General features: G+C 38.6%; 1 protein-coding gene across 1 annotated transcript in view; it reads right to left on the minus strand.

Annotated features, from left to right (window-relative positions):
- PDE1A (phosphodiesterase 1A) overlaps nucleotides 1-12,678 on the minus strand; it is a 229,843-nt gene that overhangs the window by 33,510 nt on the left and 183,655 nt on the right. The window contains exons 7-9 of the mRNA XM_075831158.1: nucleotides 8,718-8,818; nucleotides 6,707-6,832; nucleotides 2,689-2,790 (exon numbers count right to left, since the gene is read on the minus strand). Of these exons, the coding sequence (XP_075687273.1) occupies nucleotides 2,689-2,790; nucleotides 6,707-6,832; nucleotides 8,718-8,818 (329 nt within the window). The remainder of the gene's footprint in view (nucleotides 1-2,688; nucleotides 2,791-6,706; nucleotides 6,833-8,717; nucleotides 8,819-12,678) is intronic.

Below are 12,678 nucleotides of genomic sequence, written 5' to 3' on the forward strand. Positions count from 1 at the left end.
ATGTTTTTTTCTTTTATTTACACGATTAGTTATACTATTATACAGGATTCATAATATCAAAGAGATATTCCAGGAAGCTCCATATAATGTTGCCACATTTGCAGCTGATGATAGTCCTGGTTTTATTGGAAAAAAAAAATATTTACAATTAAAATGAATTTTTCTGTATTTTTCTACAATATTACGTTGCTGGTTTATGAATATAATGCCAGAACTTTAGAACTGCTACAGCTGCGGTTTACAGGCAAAATAGAGCAGGGGAAGCCTTAGGGTCTGCCGATAAATGGTTGACAACCCCATTTGTATTATATTGATTTTCATAAAGTTGCTGATGGTCACCTCTGGATATCTGTAAGACCAAGATAACACAGAAGGGGACCACTCAAGGACTTTTATGCGCAGGTATATTCTTGATTTTAGGCCTTATATAAACGGTAAAGCTTGGAGCCTGAATCGTGGCACATGGATACCCTACGGTTCAATACTCCAGAGCTGTAGTCACTTAATGCCTCAGTGAATGTTCTGATTATCCGCTCCTCCTAGCTAATAACTACAGTAGAAAAAAGTATTTGCTTATTATATATTATAAAATACTATATGATAGTTCCAAAATGTTGATAGTCTGGCCCTTGTTTCTGACACAATGCCTCCTTCCTGTAACCCTAGAGTAGAAATTGTAAGGACTCTACAAATAAAATGACTTTTGCATTGTTTGATTTTTTTTATGACTGTAGAATTTTATTGTGTGGCGCCATTGTACCATCTGATCTCTTTCTACCTCCATGGGTAAGCCCATCTTTTTCACCATGATATCTGCCATTTACAGGCAGATTTCTTTTGACCAATTACCAGAGTACATGCCAGGAGATGTCTCCTTGTTTACCTACATTCATGGTAATAGTTCACGTTGTTTGGATGTTGTTTCCTCCTAGCGTCCACTTTATAACCTTTACCGAAGGCACTAGGCTTTTTTGTGTGCCATATTACATGTTTTACACGTACTTCATTCCTTTGAGGTCATAGGTAAGACGCTATGATGATGAAGCAATAATCAAATGTTTACTCATTTCCACAGTGTATACATGTTCTTTGGTATGTTCTACTTAACCCCTTAATGACCAGCCTATTTTGGACCTTAATGACCAAGCTATTTTTTACGTTTTTCAATCGTCGCATTCCAAGAGCTATAACCTTCTTATTTTTGCGTCGACATAGCTGTATAAGGTCTTGTTTTTTGCGGGACAAGTTGTATTTTTTAATAGCACCATTTTGAGGTACATATTATTTATTGATTAACTTTTATTAACTTTTTTTTGGGGGGGAATAGAAAAAAATCTGAAATTTCGCCACTCTTTTTTGCGTCCTAAAGCGACGCCGTTTACCGTGTGGTATAAATAACACAATAACTTTATTCAGCGGGTTGTTACGATTGCAACGATACCAAATTTGTATAGTTTTTGTATGTTTTACTACTTTTACACAGTAAAAACGCTTTTTTTTCCAAATGATTTGTTTTTGTGTCTCCATATTTGAAGAGCCGTAACGTTTTTATTTTTTCGCCGATGCGGTTGTATGAGGGCTTTTTTTTTGCGGGACGACTTGTAGTTTTTATTGGTACCATTTTGGAGTAGATGCGACTTTTTGATCACTTTTTATTACATTTTTTTAAAGTCAGTATTCACAGAAAACAGCAATTTTTCCATAGTTTTTTATAATTTTTTTTACGGCGTTCACCGTGCGGGTTAAATAATGTAATAGATTTATAGTCGGGGTCGTTACGGACGCGGCGATACCAAATATGTGTAACTTTTTAACTTTATTTTGTTTTTTTAATAGTAAAGCAGTTTGTAAGGGGAAAAGCTGGGTTTTTCATTTTTTTTCACATTTTTTTTAAATTAACTTTATTAAACTTTTTTTTCACTTTTTTACTAGTCCCATTAGGGGACTATAATATGCGATTCTCCGATCGCATTTATAATACACTGCAATACTTTTGTATTGCAGTGTATTACTGCCTGTCCGTTTAAAACGGACAGGCATCTGCTAGGTCATGCCTGCGGCATGATCTAGCAGGCATTCACTCCAGGCAGCCTGGGGGCCTTTATTAGACCCCCGGCTGCCATTAGAGACACAGACACTCGGCGATCGTATCGCCGGGTGTCGGTGGGGGAGAGAGGGAGCTCCCTCCCTCTCTCCAAAACCACTCAGATGCGGTGCTCGCTATTGAGCACCGCATCTGAGGGGTTAAACGTGTGAGATCGGTACTAATATCGATCTCAGCAGGGATGCCCCCAGCCCTCAGCTGCCTCTAGCAGCTGAGAGCAGGGAGATCTGACAGCTCCCTGCTCTGTAAACTTATTCCGATGCCGCGACGTAAAAAGTCTATGGCATCGGAATAAGGCCCGTTAGTGACCGACGTAGAAACACGATGGGTCGGTCACTAATGGGTTAATATACCCGTGATAAACATAAACTGTTCTGTATGGCCCACATATGGTATTTTTGATCCTTGTATTATGTTTTTATCTGTATTGTATCATAATGTGGATTTAATAAAATTTTGTATCTAGTTTCATTACCTGTGGCGTTATGACTCCTTGTTCTCAATCTTTTTGTTTTATTGTAAAGAGTCTAATAAAAATGACCTACAAAGAAATACAACACAGATGAACTCATAGGATTATTTACCCTTCCGGCTGCTGTAACGTATTTCTCATGGTCTTTATCTGCTGGAAGTGACCAGACATATCTGTAGAAAGTACCATCTCAATCACCAGTGTTCTCAAGTCTCTGTAAACAATTGCAAATCATACAATTACAATCTATTAAAGGTTTGAATAATATTCTTGCTGACAAGCTATTATAATATTTCAGACTTGCTTGATTAAATTTTTATTTAATATAATATAATTGTAAATATACTAGTTTGGTTATGTTTTGAGATATTTTTCATATCGAGAATGTCAGTGATACTAATATCCCCATTGCAACTGCAAAACTCAATCTAATCCCGAGTTCACATGTACCGTAAATACTGCAGATTTTCCTCAACGGATTTCATTGCGGAAGATTTGCAGCATTATACAGTAGCAGCAGAGTGGATGAGACTTGAATAAATTTCATCCACACGCTGCGTAAAAAATACGGCAGAAAAAACTTTCAGAAATTGACCTGAGATGGTTTTTTTTAATCCGCAACATGTCAATTTATGCTTCGGAATCGGTTCTTTTCTGTTGCGGGTTTTCACATTGATTCAAAGGGGAGGTAATACCTGTAGCAAATAGATTTTGCGATTTCTGTGGTGTAAAAGCTGCGTTTCTGCCGCGAAGATCGCAATTAAAAAAATTTAAATCTTATACTTACCCAGAATTCTGTGCTTCTTTATCCAGGCCGGCCTCCTGGGATGACGTTTCATCCTATGTGACTGCTGTAGCCAATCACAGGCTGCAGCGGTCACATAGGATGAAACGTCATCCCAGGAGGTCCGGCTGTAGGACGTCAGAGGGACTCGACGCCACGTCGCTCAGGTATGAGCTTTTTTTTTTTTTATCTGCTATTTTTTGGATATTCCGGCCAAAAAACTGCACCAGAATTTGGTGCATTTTTTTTGGGGTGGAATTTCCTGCGGCGACCAGGACAGATACGCTGTGTACTTTTATGCTGCGTATCTGCCCTGTGTGAACATACCCGAAAAAGTTATCTGTTTGCGGAACAGGCTTAAAGGTGTTTCCAGTGTTTATTTCACTCAATGTTAGAGCATTGCTATACAAATATTTTATCTTTTCATTTTTCAGAAATATGCTCTAATAGGTCGTGAAGCCTGTACGCAGCACACACTATAGCGTTGTACTACTATGGAGCTGTAGGGACTCCATGTGCGGATATTTGTTGTCTCAGTATAGAACTGTCATTACAGAGATATTCCTGCCTAGAAGAAATGCTTCAAGGGGAGAACCTCTCCATAATATGGCATCGATGGAGGATGCTACTTTTTTCTCTCAAATTCCGTATAGATCTGACAGAAATAATTCTGGGTGCATCTGTATGAAATTGGAGGCTTACAGAGGTGAGGAGTATGGCCCAATAGACATGTATAAGAATCGTATTAAAGCTCCGTACAACTTGGAGGTTGTATGGAGCCGCAATACAAATATGTGCATGAGGCTTTATGTCCTATAATTCTAAAAGCAAAAACAGGTATGCTATATGCAGGTGATTGTGATAATAAACCCATGCCAACCACTACTGTAAAAGTACAGCAAAGCCAGTAGCCCTTGGAAAACCTGGGCCATGCCATTACTGTGCACCAATCACACGGGCATTGCCACTGCACCCACATGATCAGGAATGAAGTAAGAGCTGTCATACACAGCTGCTGTTTTTCTTTTACAATAGGTCTTGTATACTGCCATCAAAGCTGTTCGCGCCACACATGGCAAAAAAGGGAGACATCCTCCTTTGATCACATCACAAGCATGCCTATTGAAGAACCCTAGCACAGTCTATTTATGATACCGGTTGTTAGGACATACTTTATGGTACACAGGCTAATGTACTAGCATACACCGATCAGTCATAACATTAAAACCACCTGCCTAATATTGTTTATGACCCCCTCGTGCCACCAAAACAGCTCTGACCCTTTGAGGCATAGACTCCACAAGACCTTTGAAGGTATCCCGTGGTATCTGGCACCAAGACTTTAGCAGCAGATCCTTTAAGTCTTGTAAGTTGTGTCATTGGATCGGATTTATTTTTCCAGAACTTATCACAGATTATCGTTTGGATTGAGATCTGGGGATTTGGAGGCCAAGTCAACACCTTGAAATCTTTGTCATGTTCCTCAAACCATTCCTGAACAATTTTTGCAGTATGGCAGGGCATATTATCCTGCTGAAATAGTCCACTGCCATTAGGTAATACCGTTGTCATGAAGGGTGTACCTGGTCAGTAACAATGTTTAGGTAGGTGGTACGTGTCAAAGTAACAACCACATGAATGCCAGAAACCAAGGTTTCCCAGCAGAACTTTGCCTAGAACATCACATGGCTCGCCTACTTCACATAGTTCATCCTGGCACCATTTCTATCCCAGATATGGCATGCACACGCACCCGGTCGTCCACATGATGTAAAAGAAAATGTAACTCATGGTTCAGTTTTGCGGCTCACATGCCCATTGCAGGTGTTTTTGGGGGTGGACAGGGTCAGCATGGGCACTCTGACCCGTCTGTGGCTACGCAGCCCCAAATGCAGCAAGCTGCGATGTACTGTGTTCTAAAACCTTTCCATCATAGCCAGCATTAACCTTTAGCTTTTGTGTTGGATCAGACTAGACAGGCTAGCCTTTGAATCCCACATGTATCAATGAGCTTTGGGCACCCACGACCCTGTCTCCGGTTCACCGGTTGTCCTTCCTTGGGCCACTTTTGATAGGTACTAACCACTGCATATTGGGAACACCCCACAAGGCCTGCCGCTTTGGAGATCCTCTGACCCAGTCTCCTAGCAATCACAATTTAACTCTTGTCAAAGTCACTCAGATCCTTACGCTCGCCCATTTTTCCTGCTTGCATTATGTCAGCTTCAAGAACTGACGGTTCACTTTCTGCCTAATATATTATTGGTACAATTTATATAGGCAGTAACTATGGGAATTCACCGCAAGTGAAAAATAGTAAGCAACAGGTAAAGTACTTTTTATATACAGTTTATTACATGGAACAAAACACCAAATTAAATGCACATATTTTCTATCACCATAGCCCTAACAACCTGTACTATAAATCTATAACATTATTAAAGGTAATTGGTAAATGGTGATAATTCACTGTATTTTAACGATATATATTGTGCTCCCACAAATATGAACATTTGAAAATTCACTGAAGTGATAAATGAGTAAAATGTATAATTTTTATTTCATAGCTATCTAAAAACAGGGGTACAATCACCACTGTGAAAAGCCCAACCATGTATTTAAAAACGTATTAAACAGAATACTCCCAGTCCTAATTCGTTTGCGAACCCTTTGTGACTGGGAATGTAAACAGAGATATCAAAATATGAAATCAGCGTATAACATTGGTAAAGCAGTGGTTTGGATCCTCGTTCACACAGGAGCCTGCGTTAACCGCACCAGATTCTCCCAATGTACAGATGCACAACAATGCCACTGCCCCCTACGCCGGGTCGGGTGAAGTGAGGGAATTTTGCGTAGGGGGCAGTGGCATTGTTGTGCATCTGTACATTGGGAGAATCTGGTGCGGTTAACGCAGGCTCCTGTGTGAACGAGGGTCCAAACCACTGCTTTACCAATGTTATACGCTGATTTCATATTTTGATATCTCTGTTTACATTCCCAGTCACAAAGGGTTCGCAAACGAATTAGGACTGGGAGTATTCTGTTTAATACGTTTTTAAATACATGGTTGGGCTTTTCACAGTGGTGATTGTACCCCTGTTTTTAGATAGCTATGAAATAAAAATTATACATTTTACTCATTTATCACTTCAGTGAATTTTTAATTGGTAAATGGTGTAAAAAAAACAACATAAATCGTTGTTTTCTCATAACATTTTAGATTTTAGGGGAGAATGGTTTTAAATTAATAATGTTGTTTTTTATGTGTTTATTATTAATCAATTAATTACTCAAACCCAAAAATATTATATAGAATTTTTTTTTAGTAAATGTGATATTTTACCTCCAGTCATCTTTGGACAAATTTACCAAAATATTCATGTCATCCTCTTGCATGATACGATAGGCAGCACTTACATGATGATTTTCTAGAACAGAACGGTCATTGTACAGTATTGTAGCATCAGATCTAAACAGAATAAGAACGGAACAGGTAGCATCATATTGTACAATATAATATTTTACAGATTTTTTCTGTAAAATTCTTATATAATATTAATATATACACTGTTACGCATAAAATAATGACTGTTTTTTTTTTATAAATGTTCTCAATGAACAACAAAATTAAAGGAGTTGTGCAGTTTGGTGAGCTGCACAGGCAGGTCACAGGGTATTCCCTTTTTGGGACCCTCAGCAATCTGCTTTATATCTCTTTGACACGGCAGTATTTTGGTCAGTATTTTGCTTTAGTATTTGGTAGCCAAAACCAGGAGTGGAACATAAACAGAGAAAAAGTATAATGGAAGGATTTGCACCTCTTTCGTGCTTTGGACCCACTCCTGATTTTAGCTTACAAATATTGGAGAAAAATAGTGACCACTCTGATGCTGTGTGAAAGCGTCCAAAATCTGTGGAGGTACCAGTCAACAAATGTTTAATTTATATGTAGCACCACCATAGGGTGTTGTGCTAGGTCCTTCAAAGAGAGAAAAAAACCTCTCTTTTACAGCCACTGTTTGCTCTGGCTGATACATGGGGATCCTGAATGAGGGATCCCCTCTAATGACTCGCAGTGAGAACAAAGTCTATTGGTAGAGCTTAAGAATATAATCCCTCTCTATATGGAGCCCTATATGATACAAGACCTAGGACCTCTCCCTCTGGCTTAGAAAAGTTGCAAAGTTTGCATTGCAAAACGCCACCCTCACCGCTTTTGTGAAAAGAGGGCATGGCTTACCAAGGGGGTGGGGCCACCAAGGCCCGAAAATTTATTATAATTTACGCCTGAAAATTGGCATAAATTATAGCGGTGATTTATTCTCCTAGCTGACGTAGACTTCATTCTGTGGGGTGTAGCAAGATAGAAGCCTGTGCGGGGCCCATACCTTGCCCCCCAAGATCAGACTATCCCCATCAGACAAGAAAAAAATATGTCTACTCACCTTACCGTTTCTTTTCGCTTCTTCCCTCTGGGTCCCCCTCAGCTGGCAGCGGCTCATACAACGTACTGACGACAAGCAGCATGAGGACATTGTATGTGACACTGCATGGTGAGGGAGCCTGAGTGGACCCAGGGAGAAAAAGCAGAAGTGGTGGGGTGAGCATACTTTTTTATTTATTTCATGACCAATAGGGAGCAGAAATGGTTGGTGCACGGCTACGGTTATGCCACAATTGTTGCACACGGCCAGCAGAAAGATGTGACAAATTTATTAGGAGGAGTGCGCCTCTTAATAAATCTGTTGCATCATCCTCCAGCAGTTCAGAAAGCTAAGAGTAGTGTATGAAACGCCAGTCTTACAAAACCATAAAGCCAAGACAACTGTAATTCCCTATCATCTCATCAAGTCCAAGCTCTGAAAAGGTTGCTTTGGCAGTGGATATAACCTGCTTTGCTTAGGCAGCCATACAAATTAGATCAGAGCGGGCCAAAGTCCACTGACCCCAACAGCAGATGTCGGGGGTAAGTGGGATTGGGCATTTTGGGTGTCAACATGCCTGATCCTTTTTTTGTTGCCGGAGATAAGACGCTATCACAAGTGTCTGCTGATGTCGGCTGAGATGGGAGAGATAGATGTCCGTTGAAAACTATCTACAATGTATGACCAGCTTTAGGTGTCTTATCAGCACATAAAAGTGGGGGTAGATCATCTTCCTATTCAGACCCCCCACCCCTTTGCACCACCAGCATAGTAGGGGGACAATCTCTTCTATGAGAAAATAGAAGGGCTAATTGATGAAATGTTGGAAAATGTCTTTGTTCAATATCGAGCACTAAATATCTAACCATTTCATAAATTATGTTGTTAATATTTCTTTTGATGAATACAATTTAGCATCTTGGATCTTACCTTGTTTGTATGTGGAAGTTGTTGGTGGTCCCAGTGTGCTCATAGTCATGGATAGCAGCAGCTAAGATCATTGCCAAAATTTCCAGTTCTGTGAGCCAGTGCTGCAAATGATAATCTTTATTTAGAATAACATTTCAAAAAAATGTAAAGGTAACCTTAGGGAAGGTCATGCTATCTCTTTTACATTTTGTACAGGACTTTAACCTCGGTATAAAAGGCTATAAAGAATTGGGCTTCCATCAATTCCCATTCTTCCAAAAAGGAAAGAATATGTCCCGAGCATATTGCTCCCTCCCCAGCAGGTTGATAGGTTGATGGCAAAGATGTAGCTGAGTGGGATCCAGATAACATAAACTGCCAGGACCATAGACACCTTTTCTTAATTTAATAAAAGTGGGGGCAGGGCCTCAGTGGCCGGACATACTTACTATAATTTACGCCAGAAATTGGGTAACATTATATTGAACATCTTCACCAGCTCAAAGCTGCTGTACTTTTACTTTTGTGGCACACGGAAAGCCCAAAATTCAACAAATTTATTAAGCAGCATACAACGCTTAATAAATGTATCGCATTGTATTACAGCGGGCGTCTGTTTATGAGTGGCGTATGAAATGTCAATCTTAGTAAATCTGTACCGATGTATTTTGCTTTATATACAAGGAATAAAGGGGTATTCTGGTTTAAGCAAAAAATATATATATTCTTTGTAGAATGAAAAGTTATCCAATTTTCCATATTGTCTGTGTCAATTCCTCATGGTTTTCAAAATCTCTGCTTGCAGTCATTCAATAGGAACTATTTTTTTATTCCTAGAGGATAAAAATCTGTACTGGTCATGTATTGGACACACAGATGCACGGCTTATTAGAAAACAGAGCTCTGATACCTGTACTGTGACTATAATCAGTCCTGCATCAGTGTGTCCATCACATGACTAGGACAGATTATTTTATCCAGTCGAAGGTTCCTATTAAATGACAGCAAGCAGAGATCTTGAAAAACTATGTTGAATTAATACAGAAAGTATATTTGAAAATCTAATAGCTTTTCTTTATACAAAGAAAAACATTTATTTGCTGAAACCAAACAACCCCTTTAATGCCCTTCTGACAGTTCGTTTGATGAAGCCTTTTCTAAATATAAATATTATTATATAGAATATAATTTTCTTTTATACAATTCTTCCTATACTTTACAACACGTAATAAAAAAAAAAGAAGAAGAACAAGACAGGCATATCATTTCCCTGACAATGTTCAAAGATACAGACAAGTAATCATAGTTTAGTATTAATATGCCAAGAAGATTTTCAAACTACACTGACTATGTATATATTTCTATATGTCATATGTCATTCACTTTAATCATAATGATTGTCTTTGAATTGCTCGCTCATAGTAGTTCTGACTAAATTGAAGGAAAGAAAAATTATTTAGAAATATCTGACATTTCTTTATGCTACAAAATGTATACATCATGTTGTATATACATTTTTCTGTCCTTATTTGCACCAATACTTTTTTTTTTGCCCTGCAACCATGAAAAACATTTGGTGTCTTTTTTTTTTATTATATAAAATGTATGTGTTTTAGTATAAAAATAGCTTTTGAACCAGAAACGCTCTTCAAGGAGTTATGCTCAATCAAATCGGGTCTCTTTGGTCGAGACTTATACTTGTATTGGGTATTCAGAGAATTTTTCCTATTCGTCACATAAGTCATCCCGGCTATCCAGTGCTGAGGACATTTACTCTGATCGTGAAAACAGCGTCCATACATCTACTGACAAACCAGCAAAAAACGGATCTGGAGATCGGGGCACAAACATAGGAAGAGGCTCGCAGAGTTGTCCACAGAGGAATCGCAAACCTAGGTCGTAAATGTTATAAATTGATCTGCTTATACTTTGATTATCAATCATTATTACTATAAAAAGGGTTGGGTTTCTCCCCTACTAGACATTTTGAACCTTTTGGGACTATATTGGACGTGAACAGGTTTTCGAGACTACTCACTGTAAAAAGAGGCATTTTAACCTGTGTACTTGTGATGGTGTAGATAGAGTTTGTACTATTGTTCTATCATATAATGAATCTATTTCTATAGCTACTAAAATGGATACTATGCTGTCTTTGTATTTTTTAGATCAGTTTTGTGAATTACAGCTACGTTAATTGTATTTTGAATCTGATAAAAAGACTGAGCAAATTAACAAACTTTTTCTTAAAGAACCCTGACTTATAGCCAGTGCAGTCTCGCATGCCTGCGCTGGATACATTTCTGGAGTGGATTTAAGAAGAGTTGGTTGCTCTTAGAAACCATATACACATGGCAGAGGTCAGGTGGGGGAGTATGGTGCGGGCTCACGGACTAAGCACACTCCATAGAACGAGCGTGTCGGCTGTGTGTAACAGCCAACACTTCAGTGTAACGCTCATTTAACCCCTTAGATGCCATGGTCAAAACAGACTGTGGCATCTATGCCTTTAGAAACAGGGGGGGGGCAGCCGTCTGTGATGTTGCATTCCCCCCACCCCCAAAATGCGATTGCGGGGTGCCGATGGTTTTCATAGCAGTTCTCCGGCAGGGCGTCATAGTAGACTATCAGTATAACGATGTACTGCATTACATTAGTAGTGAGGTATATCATGCAAGCGAAAATGATCGCTGATTCAAGTCCCCTAGGGGGACTAGTAAAGAAGTTAAATACAGTTAAATAAAGTTGTTTTTTTTATATATAAAAAAAATTTAATATTAAAAGTTAAAGAAAAAACTTTTCCCATTTTTCACCAAACGCAATGTAAAAGAAAATAAAAAAAATTAACATAACTGGTATCGTCGGTAAAAGTCTGAACTACTACAATGTAGCATTATTTAACCTGCTTGGTGAATGGCGTAAAAAAAATAAAAAATACACCAGAATCGCAGTTTTTTTTTGGTCAGTTCATCTACCACAAATAAAATAAAAAGTGATCAAAAATCTCATGTACCTCAAAATGGTACCAATAGAAACTACAGCTCGCCCCTCATCAAATAAGCCCTCATACCACTGAATCAACATAAAGTTATCATGCAGTTTTTACCGCACGATGAACGCCAAAAAAAACAAACAAAAAATTGAGGAATCACTGTTTTTTTCCAATCCACTGCAGAAAGAATTTTTTTACAGTTTCCCAGTATATTATATGGTACAATAAATGGTGCCATCAAAATTTACAACTCGTCCCGCAAAAAACAAGCCCTCATATGGCTATGTCGACGGAAAAAGAAAATAGTTATGGCTTTTGGAATGTGGGGAGGAAAAAACAAAAGTGAAAATCAAAAAAATGGCTGCAGCGGGAAGGGGTTAAATAGAGCTAGCAGCAATCCATGAATTTAGGAATAAACCTAATTTGGTGACATGCTCTGCAGACAAGGGTGGCACAGTGGTAATGATGGATGCATCTCTTTACAAAATATTAAATGTGAACATATCAGAAGATACCACAAGGGAACCCACTAATATTTTTAGAGGGGTCCTTGATAAATTACTTGCAGAAGTTGTGGAATTGGAAGTACTAAAGACAAAATTAAAGATGCTAGTTTCAAATCCAAAAACTCCTATACTCCATTCCCTACCAAAAATTCATAAGTTGTTGTTCCCTCCTCTCATGTGTCCAATCGTTGCAGGTATCATTTCGCTGAATGAAAGATTGGTGGCATGGGTGGTCGACATGTTACAGCCATTAGTCAAAGAGATGCCAGGCTATATGAAAAACAGCAAAGGTATTACAGACATTGGGACAGGTAGATTGGGTCTGGATGACGTGTGATGTCGCTTCCTTGTACCCAGGAACTGCAATAAAGGCGATCTCTTATCATCTTAATAATTGTAGTCAATAAAGACCAATGAATTTTTGATAATATCTATTGATTACCAGTTGAAGCACAATTTTTTTTTCCTTTAATGGAGATTATTT

Source organism: Rhinoderma darwinii, chromosome 6, assembly GCF_050947455.1.
Source record: "Rhinoderma darwinii isolate aRhiDar2 chromosome 6, aRhiDar2.hap1, whole genome shotgun sequence".
Classification (NCBI taxonomy): domain Eukaryota; kingdom Metazoa; phylum Chordata; class Amphibia; order Anura; family Rhinodermatidae; genus Rhinoderma; species Rhinoderma darwinii.